At 44.6% G+C, this 21,627-nt stretch overlaps 1 protein-coding gene across 11 annotated transcripts in view; it reads right to left on the reverse strand.

Annotated features, from left to right (window-relative positions):
- Cux1 (cut like homeobox 1) overlaps positions 1–21,627 on the reverse strand; it is a 313,743-nt gene that overhangs the window by 144,715 nt on the left and 147,401 nt on the right. For all 11 annotated transcript variants that reach the window (XM_076923244.1, XM_076923243.1, XM_076923242.1 and 8 more), the window contains exon 3: positions 12,256–12,303. In XM_076923244.1, coding sequence (XP_076779359.1) covers positions 12,256–12,303 — 48 coding nt within the window. The remainder of the gene's footprint in view (positions 1–12,255; positions 12,304–21,627) is intronic.

Here is a 21,627-nt window from a genome sequence, read left to right on the forward strand (position 1 = left end):
TGGAATCAGGTTCCCAGGTTATACCTAATGGCTCCTTGGTTTTCACATGAGCCTGAGGTGGACATTCTATCTACTGTTCCCACCCCATAATAGCAAAATGAACAAGAGGAAAGAACATAGGTACCACGGTGACAGCAGGGCTAGGTTGGATCATGAGAACACACAGGCTCTGGCCACCTGTAAAAACTCCTGCTCCATGAGCTTCCTACTCAGTTTGGGGCTCACCTCCTGCCAGGCCTCCTCCTCCAGCCACACCCGGTCACTCCCTGTTCCTGAGAGTACCAAGCAATTTCCACTCAGCCTGGAAGGCGCCTCATTGGAATGTTCTACTGATCTCTGGGGCCAGGCTCAGATCCACCTATAAATTGAGGCCACTCCCACCAGCATAGGAGATCAGACTGTCGCTACCAGGCTACAGACCAGACTCTCCTCCTCCCAGAGATTCCAAAAGCACTATTTTTGCTGCAGCTCCTATATTCTTTCTGAGAATGGAAACCCACAGTCGATGAAGAAGGTTTTCACCTGCAGGAGAGAGCTGATGGTTTGGGAGTTTGCTTCCACATGACTCTGAAGCTGGCTAACATGGAAAGGGCTGCCTGCGCATTGGGACCCAGTGTAATGATAGCCTTGGGCTGTCCACAGCCACTGCAAACACTTTCCCGCCACACACATACATCTTGACAGCTTTCTACAAATGAGCCTCCCCAGCTACCTCCAGCAAAATGACCACAGGCTTCCACTATACATTTCCTCTTTCTGTCTTCTCATTTTGAGTCAAAGCCTCATGTAGACCAGGCTGGCTTTAAATTTGACATGTAGGTAAGTATGCTCTTGGATTTTTGGGGCTCCTGCCTCCACTGCAGGAAGGCTGAGGTCACAGGTCTGCACTTCCATACCCAGTTTAGTAGTTGTGGGTGATGGCTTTGTGCATGTGAGGCAAGAGCTGTCCTCACTGAGCCATGGGCCTAGTCTGTTAGCACACTTGACAGTTTGAGTCTGTGTTGAAGACTGTATTTAATACCGTGCTATGCTAGTGCAAAGGGAAAAATGTAACGTTTCCAGAGTAATCCCTGTATGGTGCTAGCTTACTTTAGAGGCTATGATTCTTTTTTTTCTTTTTCTTTTTTTTTTTTTTTTTTTTGTTTTTTTGTTTTTTTTTTGTTTTTCGAGACAGGGTTTCTCCGTGTAACCCTGGCTGTCCTGGAACTCACTCTGTAGACCAGGCTGGCCTCGAACTCAGAAATCCACCTGCCTCTGCCTCCCAAGTGCTAGGATTAAAGGCGTGCGCCACCACCGCCCGGCGAGGCTATGATTCTTTATTCCAAAGTTGAGAGCACAGCTCAAATTCCCAAATGTAGATAGAGACAACAAGTTAACAACTCTCTGAAGCCCTTTAACAGCAGTGCTTCATCACAGTAGCAGGAACAGCTTATTCCAGGATCAAGCTGAGCATGGTGGCACACCCCTGCTACCCCAGCACTGGGGGCTGGCAGGCAGAGTTCAAGACCATCCTTGCTAACATGCTGAACTGAAAGTCAGTCTCGGCTATAAGAGAAAAAAGTCTCTTTTCTTTTAAACATTTGTTTATTGAATGTGGAGGTCAGAGCGTATTATACAGGAGTCAGCTTTCTCCCTCCATTATGTGGGTTCTAAGGATCAAATTCAGGTCATTAGGCTTGCTGGCAAGTGCCATTACTGTCTGAGCCACCCCGCCAGCCCAAGTCATCCACTCTTGGATGAGGAAAGTGTGCTTTAGTAAAAATCTGAAAGAAGAGTAGCCACATAAAATGAAATGGGTAAGAACGTGGCCATAGCAAAGGCATGGGCAAATGGTGGAGGAAGAAGAGTGCAGATAGTCAGACTGACATTTGCAGGGCCCTTAGGTTACCACTGACTTTCCTTTTCAGCCAGACACTGAAGGGCTATGAGGCTGGAGGATTATCTGTCTGCCATTTCCCTAAAGCTCAAGCAGAACTGAGAGGTAAGCTGCAGAGGGCAGGCCATAGCACACCAGCGGGCTAGGTGCAGAGGTAGGAGGGCCCAGCTGTCTGTCTCACTCACTGGCTTGTTCATTCCTTCATTCCCACCATTAAAAAAAAAAAAAGAACTTGAAGAGGTTCATTATCTTCACCTAGCAGGCCAGAGCCTCCTCTTCCCTCTCAACATCTTTTACTTCAAGAAAACCATGGGAGGGATGCAGGATTGGCTGCCTGAAGTAGTGAAACAGTTGGTAGAGTGCTGGTCCCACATGCATAAATCCCTAGGTTCTATCCCCTGCACCCTATAAACTGGTCATAGTGGTACATGCCTGTAATCTTAGTATACCCTTAATCCCAGCACTTAGGACACATAGGCAGGCAAACCTCTGGTCTACAAAACAAGTACCGGGACAGCCAGGGCTACACAGAGAGACCATCTTGAAAAATAAAGACAAAACAAAACCGCCAACGATTTCTGGGGCTGGAGAGACAATGTTTTCCCGAGAAAACCTGAGTTATTAAAAAAAAATCTTAATGCTAGGCAGGGGAGACCTCCCTATAAATTGTTGGTCAGGGAAAGACACGCCCCCACATAACACAGACTACATTCCATTGCTCAATTGTCCACTATACCTGGACAGAATGACCCTATTGGTAAGACACCACCTATTTTAGTTGCAAGACAGAGTGCCCTCCCTGCTAGATAGCTATGGAAGTGCCAAAGGTGTTATGCAGGATGCTGCAGGAGAAAGCAATCAACGGACTTACCCAGTCATACTCCCTTCAAACAATACTACTAATGTGCTATGCAACATGTGCCTACGGCTGTAATGGCAGTTCTCTGGTTGGATTTGAGGCTTGCTTATCAGGAAGGAATTCATGCATGGCACTGTAAACCTGTTCAAAAGCCCATGGCTTGGGAGGTTGCAGGCCCTAATGGGGTATCTACTACTGTGGTTTTGCCAAATGAATATGTTGCCAAATTGCCTTTTAAATATTTATATTTATACCCATAGATTAGTGCAGCTCTAGACTGGTCAGAAAAGCATCTTTCTGCAGTAGGCAGCAGTCAATCGATACAGAAGCTCACAACTAGTTAAAGTGCTGAGTAGACTGACTGTTGAGTGCTCAGCCCTAAATAAGACTACTGTACACACCCCTCCAAGGCTCAGGGAACATCTGGGAAGAGGAGTCAGAATGATGTGAGAGCAAGAGGTGGGGAAGAGTGAGTGGAACACTGTCTTCTAGATATGGCTTATGAACTCAGAACACTTATGGTGACCTGCACAAGATCAAACCAGTCAATATTCCTGCATGGACAAGGGAGGGATGGGCTCATAGGCTCCACCTCTAGCTGATGAGCTATTGGCAACGGATAGCATCTGGGGAAAGGGAGTCATTTCTCTTTGGGGGCCAGGGCTGATGTCGGCTGCCCATGCTCCACAGGATGGCCCCATGTGCACTTGATGGCACTTTCTGGGTTCAGTGTACACTAGCAACCAAGAGGACATAAGAGAAGGAGAGGGAAGTTTGAAGGGTCTGTGAGAGATTTGATCAAAATAGATTGCAAAGGTGAGCCTAGTGATATAAGCCACACCTTGAATCCCAGCACTCAGGAGGCAGAGGTGAACAGGTGAGGAGCCAAGAGGTGAGTTCTACATCAGGTTCTAGGCCAGCCAAAGCTACATAGAGAGAGGCCCTTTCTCAAAAACAAACAAATGAAAAATGAGTTCCAGACCATCCGGAACTAAATGGTGAGATGGCATCTTAATAAATAATAATAATAATAATAATAATAATAATAATAATAATAATAATACATTGTAAACATATATAAACTGCTAATAGAAAAACTAAAAGAAGTATAAAATTTACTCTGAAAGCCATAAAACATTGCAGAAAAAAAATGAAATTAAATAAAGGTCTTTGCTGAATGGAAGACTTAGTACTATAACAATGGTAATAGTCACAAAGCTGAGTTACAGATTCAATGCACTGCATTCCAAAATCCCAGCTAGGTTTATTGTGGAAAATGAAAACTGATCCTGAAATCTGTGTGGAAATGCAAGGGTCCAAACAGACAAATAAATAAATAAATAAAAATTAAAAAAATAAAATCTTGAAACTAGAAAAAGTTGGAAGACTCTTATTTCCCAATTGACAAATTACCACAAACCATGGCTACCAAGACTGTGTGTGGTGCTGGCTTAAGGAAAATAATATAGACCAATGAAGGAGGTGAGAATAGCCAGCAAGAAATATATCATGATGTTTGACAAAAACAATGAGACTATCAAATGACAGAAAGCCAGCTTTAATTCTGGAAGTGTTAGAGACTGAACTCTTGACTTCACACTTGCTAGGCATGCTAGGCCCCAGCCCTCCCTGGGGGATTCTAGGCAGGTGCTCTACCACTGAGCCACGCCCCCAGCCCCTCACTGGGGGATTCTAGGCAGGGGCTCTACCACTGAGCCACGCCCCCAGCCCCTCACTGGGGGATTCTAGGCAGGGGCTCTACCACTGAGCCACGCCCCCAGCCCCTCACTGGGGGATTCTAGGCAGGGGCTCTACCACTGAGCCACGCCCCCAGCCCCTCACTGGGGGATTCTAGGCAGGGGCTCTACCACTGAGCCACACCCCAGCCCCTCCCTGGGGGATTCTAGGCAGGGGCTCTACCACTGAGCCACGCCCCCAGCCCCTCACTGGGGGATTCTAGGCAGGGGCTCTACTACTGAGCCACGCCCCCAGCCCCTCACTGGGGGATTCTAGGCAGGGGCTCTACTACTGAGCCACACCTCCAGCCACTTATCATATCCCTAAGTGTTCCCTGTACAAGATAATTCTGGGGACCTAACATTTTGGTCATTTGATTCCTGATGTCAGTCTCATACATGGAATTTTGAGTTAATGGGACATTAGGAAAATCTAATGAAGATGCAGATGTGGCTTTTCGAAAGGAAGATCTGTAGAAAATCAGGCAAGCTGGTCATTGAAATTTTCCCATGTTTGAGCAAATCTATGTGACTAGTATTAATTTTAGGTAATTAAATGAACTAATTTAATTTTAATGAAGCCCAAGTAGTTTTAGGCTTGTAGGGGGAAGTAGTGTCAGTTTATTCTTATACCAAACACTGTTTCCTTTCCTTTTGCCTTTTATCTTCTCACTGTCCTCTCCTGCCATGGCCCCACTCCAGATCAGTTTCTTACAGCCCAGGCTGATCTGGAATTCCTTAAGTAACTGAAGATGTCCTTGGACTTCTGATCCTCTTGCTTCTACCACATGGGAGCTGGGATCATGGGCTGCCATCATGCCAAGTTTATAAATACTGTCTCTAATTCTCACCCAAATCTATTCCACTGAGCCCCCATGTTCATCATTTGAGGTAGCAGAGGCATTGAAAGGTCAGCTGACTTGGCCAATGTCAAAGTCAAAGGCATCTGACCTTAAAAATTTTAACTTCAGGCCTACTATTCTTATCCTGAGTTGGGTTAAATACAGAAGCTGACAGAAGATAAAGCATTTTTACTGATGGGATGTTTTTAATTTATATATTTCCATCCAAGCACCTGTCTACCTTTCTATTCTCTCCCTCTCCCTCCTTTTCTCCCTCCCTCTCTCCATCTACCCGTCTGTTTTTCTATAATTTTTGTCAACTTGGCATAAGTTAGGATCATCTATGAAGACAGAACCTCAGTTGAGGAAATACCCCTAGAAGACTGGCCTGCAGGAGACAGACTGTGGGGCATTTTACTGACTGATGATGAAAGTGGACAGGCACAGCACACCATGGATATTGCCACTGCTGGACATTTGGTCCTGGGTTCTATAAGGCAGGCTGAACAAGCCACAGAGAGCAATCCAGTAAGCAACACTCCCAGTAAGCAACATTCGTCCATAGTTTCTGTGTACAGGTTCCTTCCTTGGGTTCCTGCCCTGGCTTCCCTTTATGATAGCCTGTAAGCTATAAAATGAGACTCTTTCCTCTCCAGGTTCCTTTTGTCATGGTGGTTACCACAGTAATAGAATACAAACTATAACCGCATTGCTCTGTTTGATCTATGCATCCTTGCCAATCCCCATCCACTCAATTACCCATTTATTTCATGTCTTCTATAAACCCACCCAACCCATCTCCTCATTCACTTAACTATACATCCACCCATTCCCTTTATCCATCAAATTTTCACTCATCTCCACCCATCCATCACCCTCCATCTGCTTTATCATCCCTCCTCATCCTGTTTTATCCATTCATCTATCCAAGCACCCAACCACTTCTTCCATTAACTCTTCCAACCCACCTAGCCAGCCATTCAGTTATCCATCCTTCTGCTCTACCTACCAATATCCATCTATCCTATTCAGTCTGTCTATTCTCTCCCATATTAATCCATTGATGCCCCTCATCTGCCCATCTATCTTAACCCATGTCCATCCATCCATCTCATCCACCCACCCATCCTCACCCATATAAATTCATATACCCATTCCACTGAACAATATCCATCCATCTCACTCACTGATCCATCTAACCAATTAACTCATCTATCTTCACCCAACCACAACCATCCATTCATTCACTCCCCTTCCTTTATTTAATGAGGGCCTACTGTGCACCAGGCACTATGTACCGTGGGGACACAAGTCTCACTAATCATTAAACTCCATGAAAAGAGTGTCTGCATTAATCTGTCATTAGATATCAAGGTCTAATTCAGGTACGGTGTGGCACATAGATATCACTGAATGAAAGAGAATAAGCAGACCTTATCTTTGAGAAGCTCAGAGTCTAGACAAAAGACTCACATTAAGAATTGTGACTTGGTAGCCAGACAGTGGTGGTGCACGCCTTTAATCCCAGTACTTGGGAGGCACAGCCTGGTCTACAGAGTGAGTCCAGGACAGCCAGGACTACACAGAGAAACCCTGTCTCAGGAAAAAAAAAAAAAAAAAAAAAAAAAAAGAATTGTGACTTGGTGAGGTAGGTTTACAGTTCCACTCTGAACTGAGCAGGGGTAGGGCTGGGGTGAGCCTTGCTTAGCTGTCAGAGTCACTGAGTAATAGTCAGATTTCTACATGATAAAGGAACTGATGTAAAAGAGACATGTCCCAAGGTGCCAGTGTGTTCCACAGTTTCCCTGGGTGCTGACATGGGTCTCTAGGTCACACAGGACCTGATTTTCTTGCCTTGGGCACTGGCATCTGTTGCCTGAGGTTCTGAGAGAACACCACCAATATTTCATCACCCTCCCCCATGCTTTCGAAGCTCCCTTTTTTGTGTTTCCATCAGTTTGGACTGATTCAACAAAACTCAGGCATCTCCTATGTGCCTGGCTCTGGGAGACACCAGAGCCCCAGAACACCCTCTTGGAGGAGCAGGGCTAGACCCCACTTAACTCCAGGCACAAGGAGGCTGCCAGGTGCCTGTTAGGCAGCTGGGAGCCAGTTGCACAGGGGTTTCCCAGCTCACAGGCCAAATGACAGCTGGGTAGGGCACACCCACTTGGGTCCCCACCGTAAACATCCAAGAAATCTAGTGATGGCTACCGAGAGGATGTTAAAAATAATTACCCTCTGAAAATATTAGATTTGCTCTGGATTGTTCATTACACACAATGGTTTAATAGGACTTTTATTGAATAGCTGCAGAGCTCTGGGCCGAAATCAATTTGCCTTACACGCGGAATTTTGATGTGTGCTGTTGACTTCCCCAACACGGAGCAATTTGTAATAGCTTTGGCTCGCTGTTGTTTTCAAAGCTCCCTGCTACATCACAAGCATTTATTTCTGACCACAAAATTACATTTATTCAACAGAAAGCAGCTCCGGGTCTTTAAGAGGTTAACTTCTGGAGTGCTTGGCTGCTCTCCAGCACTGAGGAGGAGCTCGGGCGTAGTGGCCCCCTGTACACAGGGGCGGCAGCACCAGGCGGGCGGCCGTGATTAATAGAGTGTTGAGTGCGCGCCTTTCCACATGCGAGCTGCTCAGGCCCCGGCTCCCATAGATCATGGGCTCGGCCTCAACATATCTGACTAAAATTGAATTTGGCTTCTCTCTCAACCGTTCATTTCCTATGTTATGCAAGGTTATATCCTTTTCTGCATGAGCAGAGCTAAACCAGCTGCAGCTTCGGAGGGGAAAATGTGCTTTCAATTACAGTGCTGGCCCACTCGCCTCAGCACAGTCCTGTGCGCCTCTAATTGAGCCATCAGCCAGCCAACCTCCCGGAGGATCCTGTGCTGGTCAGGCTTGGGGGGTTTTGTTCTAAGATCTTTAAAAATGCATCATGCCCATTGCCACCTTAACCACAATGGTACCTTCTACTACTGTAAAAGACTCAGAGTTGAGGTGGTCCCAGGTGAAGGGCCAGGGCAGAGGGTCACAGAGGAGAGAGGCAGTCTCTGTGTTTTGAGTCCCTGTGTTTGTCTTCAACATGTCTGAAATTCTCTCTTTACAGGCCCCTATTAAAGACATTAGCCATAAACTTGTAGGTACTTCTGAAATCCCTGATCCTTAAAAAATATTATGGTGGGCAGTGGTGGTGCATGCCTTTAATTCCAGCACTCTGGAGGCAGAGGCAGGCCTATCTCTGTGAGTTCCAGGCTAGCCGGCCAGTCAAGGTAACAGAGAAACCTTGTCTTTGATACACCACAACCACCACCACAGCCACCCTGCCAAAAAACAGGGTTTTGTGACAAGGTCCCATGTGCACAGTCTGGGCCTACATTTGGTATGGATTCAAGGATGGCCTTGAAATTCTGATCCTCCTGTTTCTATCTCCTAAGTGCTGGGATTAGCCCATTAGCTTGGTCCATATATGATCCTGTATAAAACAACAAAACACATATACATTTATAATATATATATATATATATATATATATATATATATGAAAACATTTCATATAATAAATGTATGCAGTTTTTTTGAAACAAGCTCTTACTACATAGTTGAGGCTAGTTCTACATTCACCCTGTATTCAGGCTGGCCTTGAACCCTGCACCCTGCTGTACCAGATGTGGTCTTTCTTTCTGGAGGGAAGCACTCACTAAGTATGTGAACCTTCTCTTGCTCATTTGTCATTTGTTACTGGGCTCCACCCATGAACCTTCCAATAGGCAGGAAAAGATATTACTTCTTCTTCCCTACTTGGCCTCAGATGGATTTGATGGTGGAGATTTGAACATTATTACCACTTTCCTTTCTTGTCAGCATGCCTAACTAAGACCGTAGCTTTACCTGAGCTCCCAGTTTCCCTGGCAGACTAAAACTGATCACAGGGCCTGGGATGGAGCTCAGTAAGGAGACACCTGCCTGGCATGTAAGGGTCCCTGGGCTCCATCCAGCATTTAAAAAGAGGGACTAGGAATCCAAGGTCATTCTTGGCTACATGGTGACTAAGGCAAACCTGGGCTACATGAGACCCTGTCACAAACAAACAAGCAAACAAAGCTATGCAGCTTTTGCTATGCAAGCCAAGATACTGCAAATATACAAAGACAGACAGGGTCACGCCAGAGTGTTTTTTAAAGAAAATCAAATGCTGTCTCTTGCTAGTTCTGTGGGGTAAGTGGTGTAACAACACACTGCAACATTCTTTTAGCCATAAACTCCATCTACACAACAACCTAGGTTGCCATCCTTTGGTTTATTATTTTCAAAATTTTAAATTACCTGCAGGGTCAAGTTCAACTTTACTTATTATCTACTTGTCTTCTTGGTGCTGGACAACAAATCCAGGGTGCTATGAATCCCAGGAGAAAGCTCTACCACTGAGCTATAACCCTGCCCCACTCTGCCTTTCCTTAGGGGATTCTAGGCAGGGGCTCTACCACTGAGCCACAGCCCTAGCTTTTGCTTGTAAAGAAAATTATTTTAAACAAGTAGGTTTGATGATTGTTGTTGGAGTTACATAGGTAATGTTTTGCAAGATTAAAAAGGTTCTTTTTTCTGCTGGTAGGTTTTTTTTTTTAAATCATTTTTTAATTTAAAGTTATTTATTTTACTCATGCTTGTGTGTGCCTGGTGACTGAGGAGGGGAGAAGAGAACTCTGGACCCCTGAACAGGTATAGGCGGTAACAGCTGCCATGTGGGTGCTGGGTACTGAACCAAGGCCCTTTGTAAAAGCAGGGATGCTCCTTACCATCTCTCCAGCCCTCACAAATGGATTTTTTTTTCAATTTTTTTCCTTATAGTTAGTGAAATGGCAATTTTCCATTCATCTGGTCATGTTATATAGAACATTAATGCAATTTACTGCTGTTAAATGAAACAGCATTTCAGGCTGTTAAATGAAACAGCCAAGCCTAGTGGCTCCAGTGACTTTTCTTAGGGCTCTTGAATTATCTATTTATAACTAAATAAGAATGACTGATTTTCCTTCATGTTCTGTTCTTGTCCGATTCTGACATCATGTTTATTGTAGTCTCAGAAAACAAGTTAGGGATTGTTTGTTTTCTATTTTCTAATGGAGGTTCAGTCTATCCCATGAATGACTGACAAAACTCTCCCTGAGAGAACTGTGTACACTGTATGTTGTATAGTATGATGCTTCTACCATCAGGGCCATTGCAAGGGACCCTTAAGATTGAGCCTAAAAACAGATATTCCCCCACAAAAGGAGTGTGGGAGTCACTTCCTTTTGCATTTCCCAGATGTTTGCATACGATTCTGCTCTAATTGCATGTGCCCTGTAGTTGCAGAACATTCCAGAGTGCATACACTGTGGAAGCTGGGATTCTATCTGTGTCACAACAAGGACACTGTCCATTTGGGGTGAGACTTTTGGGTGTGGTGGCTGCTCTAGAGTCACCCAGGTTTTTTTACTCTGTATGGACACCCAATAAGCTCCCTGGCTTCCCATGTTGGACTTTGGTAGCATTATCTTTGGTGATCTATAAAGACTGTGGTCTGTTGGTTGAAGCAATTACACCCTGCTAGAGAGGCCATCTCTAAAGTTTTGCTCTTCTCTTCTTGTCCTGATCAAGGCATGTCCTGGAAGGAGAAAGGCCAGGGAATTACAGTCTTAGGGAGTACTAGTATGGAACTTGGGGGAAAAAAATCTTCTTAGGTAAAAATTCAAGGCAGGAATCCTGAGGTAAGCAGCAGCTTTCAAAAAGTACAGCAATATGAGTTCACAAAGGAATAATAAACATATTTAATTATAACTCAAAATAAATAAAAGAACAAAACAGTCATGAGCAAAAAAAGCACCCCAAAGAAACATACTCAAGGCTGGCTCTTTAAAAAAAAAACAACAACTCACACAATTGATAAATCATTTCAATAATTAAAATTAAAAAAAGATTAAGACAATGTTAAGAATGAAAGTGGAAAAAGAACTTCAGAAAATTAAAAAGATTAACGGTCTGGAGAGACGGCTCGGGTTAGTTAGGGATACTTTTTGCTCCTGCAGAGGACCAGAGTTCCATTTCCCCTGCAGAGTGGCTCACAAGCATGCATAACTCCATTTCCAGGGATTTGACCTCTGTAGGTTCGAGGTGCTTTAAATAAGGGCTTGCCATATAGCTTATGCTGAATTGGGACTCACTAGGTAGCTGAGACAAAATGCTCCTGTCTCAGCATCTGTGTACTGGGTGTTTTTCCAGAGGGCGTTGCCAGCCTGGCTGTGAGGGATTTGTTGAAATTAATGTTGGGGTAGAACATGCTTCAAGTTGGATTGGACACTGAGGTTAACTCCGGCTCCCAATTAATTGTCTGGGCTTGTGAAACAGAAAATTGAGTACAGCAATCAATCAATCCAATTTCAATGTGAGTTAAATTGGATGACTTTACCATAATAATTACATGTAATCATTATGATTATAAAATTTCAAACTTTTCAATCAAAGACAACAGTTATTATTGGCTTCTCCTCAAGGCATTGTTGATCCACTTTCATCTTAACAGCCTGTCTGTGGGTGGATGGGGGCATCCTGTGATATGTCAGGGGAAGTGGGGGATGGAAGGGCATTTCAGGAAGTAGGAGACTATGCTCTGGGGTTTCAAGCCATCAGTGACACTCAGAATCAGCTCCATAGCTTCTCACTAGGCCTCAGCACACCTGCTTCCTGGGTGAGGATGTGAGGAGCTGCCTTGTGCTCCTGCCTCCATGCCCTCCCACCATGACGGACTGTGTGCCCTCAGACTGAGCCACTGTAGCCCTTCCTTCCTTCCCTTGCTTTTTGTCAAGGATTTTGTCATAGCAGTAAGAAAAGTAGCTAACACAGCAACCAATCGTGGCATGAGGATAAAGAACATGCACATGTACTCACCTCCCCTTGGAAGCTCTTGAGCAGTGGTGCTACCTGCTTGCGTAAATCCTGGGTGGAGCAGAGGTCAGGAAACAGCCATTGGAGGAGAGAGAAGAAGAACATTAGTTAGACTTTCTATAAAAGCTCTGCGCAGATCATCACCACAAAAAGCCACAAAGCAAGACCCTGTCTTAAGACAAACAGGAAACTTCTACTTATTCTTGTGGATGTGTGCATGTGTTCTTGTGGAGGCCAGGAGTTGAGAGTCTTTCTCAATCTTCTCTGCTTACTTTTTGAGGCAGTGTCTCTCACTGGCCTGGAGCTTACGGATTCAGTAAGGCTGTCTGGCAACAGAAGCCACAGGGGTCTGCCTATCTCTACCTTATAACATTGGGATTACAAGCACATAGGCTTTATGTGGGTGCTGAGGATCGAACTCAGGTCCTCATGTTTGCATGTCAAGACACTTTACCACTGAGCCCTTACCCACAGTTTCCTAAGGGCTGTCATTCATAGGTGTGTCACCTCCTTTGGAGAAGCTTCTCTACTGGATGATTTCTACACTAAGTTCAATGACAAAAAGCTATGAGATGCATTCACGAGTTTCCTCTCCCCTGCCCCCAACAAACATTGCTACCTGTAGAAGACTAATAGCCCCCAACATATCCTGAGAGCTGTGAATACATGAGTTGACAAAGTAAAGGGACATTGCAGCTGTGATTACATTAACAATCCTGGGTCAGGGAGAGGACCATGTAGGTGAGGCTAATGTTATTAGAGTGCCCAAGTAGAAACACAGGAGTCCATACAAAAGAGAGTCAGAGGGGACTCAAACATAGAAGCAGAGATTGGGAAGATAGTAAGATGTAGGGTCCTGGCCAGAGGACAAGCAGAGCCTGGCAGAGCTGGCACAGGCTGGAACCAGACCTTCCTAAAGCTTTTGGAAGGAATGCAGCTTTTGCTGGTAACTGCATATCCACCTCATAAATCCTGTTCTGGATTCTCACCCTCCAGCAGTGTCAGATGATGTATTTCTGTTGTTTTAAGAAGATAGAAGCAACAGGGAATAAAATACTATTCTGTTTGACCCACAACCAGCCAATTTCAGAAAGACAGGATAAAAATCTAACAGTGAAGGGCAAAGAAGATAAAAACAAAGGACAAAAGGAGAACGATTTGTATTTCTTGGGTTTTGTCTGATTTTTGAGATAAGGTCTCATGTAACTCAGGTTAGCCAAGAACTCACTATGTAGCTCAGGATAACCTTAAACCTCCATTTCCCAAGTGCTGGAATTATAAAGTCCTGTATGTGTATATGTACATATGAGTATGTGGGTGCATATGTGTGTGTGTATATATGTATACACACACACATATATAAAAGGTCGATTTATTAATTTATTATCTATGTGCATATATTTGCAGCTGCATGTGTTCACGTGCATCATTTGTATGCAGGTGCCCATGAGGCCAGAAGAGGGTACTGGATCTCTTGGGACTAGAGTTTCAGAGGATTGTTGTAAGCCACCTGTGAACAGAACTCTGATCCTCTGCAAGAACAGCAAGTACTTTTAACCACTGAGTCATCTTTCTAGCCTCAAGCTCTACTTTTACCAAAAAATTATTAATGAGAATTGGGTGCAGTGGAACACACTTGTAATTCTAGCACCTGGGAAATAAAGATGGGAATCTCAGAAGTTCAAGAAATAAAAGGAGCATGTATGAATAAAAATTCTCTGCGTCTGTGCATTATATTTTATAAAGACTTTAGTATAAGTCTTAGTATACTGGGTATTTGCTACATGGCTCAGTTGGGAGGCAATGCGGGGCCTGGAGGCATGCCCTTTGCCACACGTGGTTGACTGCTTCCATCATGGGCAGCTCAGGTCAAGAGTTACATTTAAAATGAGTACTCTTTGTGAGGGAGGGCCAGTGATGTCAAGTCCCTATCCTGAGAGTCAGTGGGAAAGGTTAAAGAGGCTCTGAAGAACACGAAGGGAGCCAGGAGGATACTGAGCTAAACAAAGGGAGTTCCCAAGAGAAGGGTGCTGCTTCTACAGAAAGCTGCAAAGCTAATGACTGAGGAAAGCCTAGATTCAGCAGCAGGGAAGCTCTGGAGAACAGAGAGCACATGGAGTAGGTTTGGAAGCTGCCACAGCAAATGTGTAGAATGTTTAGTTAAAGCACCAGGGGAAGGACCAGGAGGACCAGGGCCAGGCCTGCAAGTTCCAGCTGAATGTCCAATCTGTGCTGGACACCAGCAGTCCTTAACCTTTGTCCACTGACCCCATCAACACTATGGACTAGCGTACTGAACAGAAGCATGTCCACAGCTTAGAACGAGAAGGAAATTTCTCTAAGGTCAAGGAGCTTGACAAGTTAGGATCTGAACTCAGTTCTCTCTGTCTCTCCCTCTACACACACACACACACACACACACACACACACACACACACACACACTCTCCACACTGCCCTCTTCTGGTCTCATGGGCACCTGCATACACATGATGCACATAAACACATGCAGCTGCAAATATATGCACATAGATATAAAGGATCAAATCACCACACATGTGGAAAGGCATGTGCAGTAGTCACTAAAAGAGCAACATGTACTACTGATGGACATGTGTGTGTCACCCAGGTGGCTTAAAAAAGCTATGATGACTTGTGCTTATAAACCCCAGCACAAGGGAGGCTGGTTCAGTATCACAAGTTCAAGACCAACCTAAGCTATACCAGTCAAGTCTTCTTTTATAAAGCCCCATTCTGAGGGCTAAGAGAGAAGACAGGTGTGGTTACAGAATGACAGAAGGGAAGAGCCCAGAATTGGGGACATCAACAGAGAAAAGGAAGAGGGGAGAGTTTCATGGGTCAGTGTGGGCCCAAGCCCACATAGCCCCTGGGCTCCCTAACCTCTCTCTTGGTATGAGGTTAGCTTCATGAGAAAACCAACTGTCCAAAGCAAAGAGGTGACAGAATTATCTCTGCAGCCTATAACAGGATTCCAGGAAGGCCCAAGAGCTGCCTCTCATGACAGGCTTGTCACAACCCCCTTTTAATTACTTCCTTTTAGTTTGTTTGTTTGTTTGTTTGAGACAGGATCTCATTGGTATTGAACCTAATGTAGCTGAGGATGACCTTGAACTCCCTCCCTCTGCCTCTTAAACACTGAGATTACAAACCATGCCTAGCTGATGTGATCTGGGGATAGAATACAGGCCTTTGCCAATTGGGGCCATACACCCAGTCCCTGAAGCAACCTTTTTGATATTAAAGCCAGATGTGCATCTGTCTGCACACAGGTACACATGCACCCCCTTCTCCCCATGGCTGACGGGAAAAAGAACTGACTATATATTCACATAGCATACACATACCGACACAGATGCACTTCAAGCCACCAGCTAAAAGTCTCATTCTAATTTTATTTCTTGGCAGTTTGAGAAATGCCTTATCTCAATCTGCTGCCTGCAAATATTATCTGGTTTGTTACTAAACTGAGGAGAGAGATTCAAAGCTGCTCAGTTCTGGCCACGGGACTCTGTCGCCATTGGTTAGCATGGACAGGAAATGATTTATTCTCTTTTTAGAGCATGTTGCCCTTTGCATTCTAGACAGCCACTGAAACCACAGTCTCTCCCGCTTCTGGTCCTGGGTCACCATCAATGCACACCCTTCGTGACAACTGCCAACTGAAGAAAGGTGGGGCTTGAATTGATTGAAACCACACTAGAAAGAGTTATAACTTGGTAACTGACACATGTTTAAAAGTTGTAACAATAGAGTTGAGTGCTTAACTGAGTTATGGGTTTTCCACTGCCATCAATTTTGTACCAATCACTGAAAAGCAAAACATATCTTAATCACAGAAAGTGGGGCCCTTGTGGGTGGGGGGATGGTTCAGCCAGTTTGTTGCTTGCTGTGTAACCATGAGGACCTGAATTTGATCCCTAGGACCCTGGTTTAAAGTTGGGCATGGAAGATCCCTGGGTGGGTGGGGTATCAGGCTAGCCAGCCAAGCTGAATCATTGAGCCCCACATGCTAGTTAGAGACTTTGTCTGAAAAGGCAAGATGGAAAGTTCCCAAGAAATGACATGACGTTGACCTCTGACCTCTATATCAATATTCTTCTATAACCAAACAAGTTGCACAGACACATAAATACATTTTTTGAATTAGAGAAAGTGATGGCTTTTGGAAAAGGCCAAAATATCTTGTTTGTCCCTCTCTTGAGTATACAGCAAAAGGATAATATTACCAGAGTCACTTCTATATAGGGACAATTTTCATTATTCTGGGCTGGAGGGTTGGCCTATCAGTTAAGAACATGTTGCTCTTAACAAATGATCTAGGTTCAATTCCCAGCAGCCACGTGATGGCTTACAACCATTTGTAACTCTAGTCCTAGGGAATCTGACGCCCTCTTCTGGTTTCTGTGGGAACCAGGCATGCACATAGTACACATACATACATGCACAATGAAATACTTACATTAAATAATAAAATAAATAAGTCTTTAAAAAAAAAAGAACTATAGTTGCTAGAGTCAGTCACACTGGCTTAAAAGGGAAAGAAAGTCTGTGGACATCTCTATTCCTACCCATCATGGCTCATGCTTAGGTATCATCTCCAGATCTGGATTTGCCCTGTGCAGGATGGGGCTTTGCCTCTCTTTTTCCTTAATTTCAGTTCATCTTTTCTTCCTGTGTCTTGGTTGTGAAAAGCTGGGGTGGGGCTTAACTCAGGTGAAAATGGTGGACTGATTTATTTGCACAAAGAACCCTCAGAAATGTTCAGATTGGGAAAGTGACATGTCACATAGTGACATCTTTTCTTATGACTATATGAAGCATTCACTATCTAAACCTCAAAGCAAGAAAATTCTTAGTCAGGCATGGTGGAATGGACTTGTAGTCCCCATACTGGGGAGGCACAAATGGGCAGATTTCTGAGGCTAGCTGGCAAGCCCTACTTGGAGATCTCTTACCCAATGTGACACCTTATATCAAAAACCAAGGTGGACAGCTCCTGAGTTTGCCCACTGACCTTCATATGAGCAGGAATGGGTAACCCTAAACACATACATACATACACGTCCCACAAAGGAAATTCTACCTAGGAAGTGTGAGAGCCAGGAGACAGCAGGTAAAGAAGCCTGCTGACAAGCCTGAGGTCCTGAGTTCAACTCTAAAGTCAATAGTATGGAAGTAAAAAACTAACCCCTGCAAGTTCTCTGACCTTGACACACACATAGAAAGAAACACACAGACACAGGCACATGAACCCCCCCATATGTAAATTATTTTAAAATGAAAGTGTCTTGATTATGTGTCTAAAGCACATTTTTAAAAACTCATTTTATAAGCTGAGCAGTGGTGGCGCACGCCTTTAATCCCAACACTTGGGAGGCAGAGGCAGGCAGATGTCTGTGAGTGAGACCCAGGCCAGCCTGGGCTACAGGTCGAGTTCCCAAAAGCTGGGGTGTAGGTGTTTTGACTGCATGTTGTCTGTGTACCATGTGTCCTTGGTACCTGAGGAGGCCAGAAGAAGGCATCAATCCCCTAAAACTGAAGTTACAGACAGTTGTTAGCTGCCATGTGGGTGCTAGGACTTGAACCCAGGTCCTGTGGAAGAACAGCCATTCCTTTTAAACACTAAGCCAACTAACTCTTCAGCCCCAAAGCACATTTTTACATCAAATATGTGTTAAACTGATAGTATCAAATGCAAGACACACTGTTATTCTAAACTGCAGGAAGAGAAACAAGCACTTGTATATCAGATTGTTCATTATCATATTCACCCTGAATCTGAAATGGACAAAACACCTAAAAAAATCTAAGTATTATAGTTAACAAAGCACTATTCACTTGAAAATGAAATAAAATAAGAACAATAGGCCCTAAGTTGTTCCTTTAAAAACAAAACAAAAACTATACAGGAGCTCCTATTTTAGGGACTGTGTGATATCTTGTAAAAGGGGTCCTGGTCTTTCAAGATACATACAGAAGTGCTGAAGTATTTGTGGGTGAAATACATATGACTTTTCTTCAGCCTGATTTATGGGGAGCTCTGAGGGATGAGGACAGGAGAGGAGAAGTGGTGAAAGTCATAGCAGATGTTATGAGTCTCAAGGGGCAATGCCACTCACTGAGTCTTGTGAATATTTGAAATAGGTCAATATATGTCTCTCCAAGACACACTAAGCCTTCTCCTGAACAATCACTGAACTAGCAGAGAGAGTGATGAGGGTGGTCAGGGAGGCCCTTTGAACTCATCGGTGGAAACTGCAAGTTGTCAAGTTCATTTAGGAATGCTAGGGTTATGCCATCCAACACTCGGATCACCTGTCCTGGCTGTCCTGACTACCATATGGGGGCTCATAACCGGGTCAGGAATTCCACTGAGCTGGGAAAGTGCTGAGATTTGGTGGAAAGCTCTCTGGTAAAGAGTGGCAATTGAAGAGTTGCTTACCAATACTTGGTGACCAATTCACTTAAACCAGGCATGGGAGTTTACACTACAATGGATTATATTACATTGCATGCCTGTAATCCAAGGACTAGGGAAGCTGAGGTAGGAGGGTTGACAGTCGAAAGTTTGAAGTCAGCCTAGGGTTGATGGTGGAACCATATCTAGAAAAGAAGAGAAGAGAAGAGAAGAGAAGAGAAGAGAAGAGAAGAGAAGAGAAGAGAAGAGAAGAGAAGAGAAGAGAAGAAGGGAGGGAGGGAGGGAGGGAGGGAGGGAGGGAGGGAGGGAGGGAAGGAAAGTGAGTAAGTTTAACTGCCTGGGGATGCAGCTCATTTGATACAATGTTTGCCTGCCTAACAAGTACAAAGCTCCGGGTTTGCTTGCCAGCACCATAGCTCAAGTGTGGTGCAGACACACAATCCCAGCACTCAGAAGGTGGACTCAGTAGGACCAGTTTAAGGCTATCCTAAATACCTAAATATTTAAGCCCAGCCTGAGCTACAGAAAACCCTGTTTTAAAAACAAAGAAGGGGGAAAAGGGGGGCGGGGGGGGGAGAGGGAGAGAAAAGGAATGGAAGAAGGAGAGGGGAAGGGACCTTGCAGTCACTCAGTCACTCAGTTTACTAGCAGTCTTTGCTCCCCACATCCCCAGCTTCCTTAGAACAAGGAGAAGCTGAGAAGAGATGGAAACGGCTGAAGGGTCTTCTATCACTTAGTTTTCCTGTCCTCTGAAAAGTGGTTGAGGGTGTAGGGATGGGCTCTCCTGGATCCTTCCAAATAAAGCCTCCTTCTAGTGCCTGACAAATGGTCTCCAGGCTCTGTTCCTCTGTTCTGAGCAACACATGCCTGGCAGCTGCTCTAAGTCCCTCTTGTTGTCTCCAGTGCCATCCAACTTGTGAGTCAAACAAACAGCACAGGGATTACCTAGAAGAACTAGTAGAGCAACTTTCTAGACAAGAAGGAAGGAGTAGGGTTCTAGTACCTGCCCCCAGCAGAAAGTAGATCTATCAAATCCTACAGCTCTGTAAAAATACAGAAAGCACAACTAGGGATGGTGCTCAGTTGAAAGAGCGCCTGTCTAGCGCACATGACATCCCTAGCACCACAGAAGCCAAGTGTGATGGTGCATGCCTGTAAAATTAAACCTAGCACTTGGAGGTTACGCCACAGGGTGAACCTAGGTGGAGGCAGAACAAGAGTTTGTAGTGAGCTCCAAACCAGCATGGGATACACAAAACTCTGTCATTACAGAAGGGAGGGAGGAAGGGAGGGAGGGAGGGAGGGAGGGAGGGAAAGAGAAGGAGAAGGAGGAGGAAGAAGAAGAGGAGGAGGAGGAGGAAGAAGAAGAGGAGGAGGAGGAAGAAGAGGAGGAGGAGGAGGAGGAGGAGAAGGAGAAGGAGAAGAAGAAGCAGCAGCAGAAGAAGAAGCAGAAGCAGCAGCAGCAGAAACAGAAGAAGCAGAAGCAGCAGCCCCAAAAAACTCAGATTCCAGAACATTCTGATGCTAGGTAGGGGCAACTAAAATGGGATTTTTTTTTTGTTTGTTTGAGATAGACATTTCATTGTACAGTTTCATTTCAGAAATCTGAATTCAGTATTTATAAACCTAAGAAAGCTGAGTACATACAAAGTTAATATAGCTCTCTCACAAAAGTACAGCTTCTTGGAAAAGTAACAACAAATCATTCTCCCTGCCTAAAAAGTATTAACAAATTGCCCACCTCCTATGTTTTCCTTCCTAGGCCGCCTCCTCCTCCTCCTCCTCCTCCTCCTCCTCCTCCTCCTCCTCCTCCTCCTCCTCCTCCTCCTCTTCCTCCTCCTCCTCTTCCTCCTCCTCCTCTGTGTGAGTGTGTGTGGTGGGGCTTATATAGCTCATACTGGCTTCCACCTTATGATCCTCCTGCTTCCATCTGAGTGCTGAGGTTACAGGTCTAGACTGCTAAACAACAACAATAATAAATGAGCTGCTTTCTTAAGAAGTAAGCCCTCAGTCCTCACAACAGCCTTCATGAGTATTTGTCCAATGCATCACAGTTTGCCTCAAAGGGAAATTAGCTCTGAGTACTTATTCCTGGTGTCATTTATAGCACCTGCAATTCCCCTTTATGAACAGAGCAAAGGACCCAGACCAGGTGTCAAGCCTGTATCTTCCTCAGTCACTCTCCACCTTATCCTTGAGGCAGGGCCTCCTGCTGAACCTGGAGCTTGCTGACTTAGCTAGATTGACAGCCAGTAAACTCCAGGAATCCTTCCATCTATGCCCACTGAGCTCAGGGAATGCAGGCTTGAGCTGCCACAGCCAACTTTTTACCACGAGTTCCAGAGATACAATTCAGAGTCTCATGCAAGCACTTTACCAACTGAACCATCTCCTCAGCCTCCAGGTGTGAGGTTCCTGATACTTCGATTGCAGAGTTCAAGTTAAAGAGAGGTTGGTGGAAAGGGAAGTTTCCCTTTGTCCCTGGATGCAGGACCCTTCACCTCTCATCTCATCATCTGAAGGTGAATGGCATGGCTATTGATGGGGTTTCAAGCTTTTGGCTGCTTTTATAGATGAACATATACCCTTTCCAGTCTCCGTGAGATGGAGGAGTGGTTTTAAATGCATTTAAACTGGGGTGTTAAATAAAAAATCTCTCTATACAACAGCATCCAGTATGGCCTGGCAGCATCTCAGAGAATTTAGTTCACAGATTTGCAAAAATTCCATTAGCTTTAATTATTTATCAGCAGTCGAGTTAGATTACGGTTCTTGACCTATTTTCACAGTGGATGGGCCACCCAGCAATGGAATAGATGAATATTCTTTTTCCTAAACTGAAATAATAGAAACCTACTTTAAAGAAAGAATGAAAACCCAAACATGTAATTACCACGATGCAGACCCTGCCACATTGCCTTTGTCTGGGGATAAAAT

Source organism: Arvicanthis niloticus, chromosome 24, assembly GCF_011762505.2.
Source record: "Arvicanthis niloticus isolate mArvNil1 chromosome 24, mArvNil1.pat.X, whole genome shotgun sequence".
Taxonomy (NCBI): Eukaryota; Metazoa; Chordata; class Mammalia; order Rodentia; family Muridae; genus Arvicanthis; species Arvicanthis niloticus.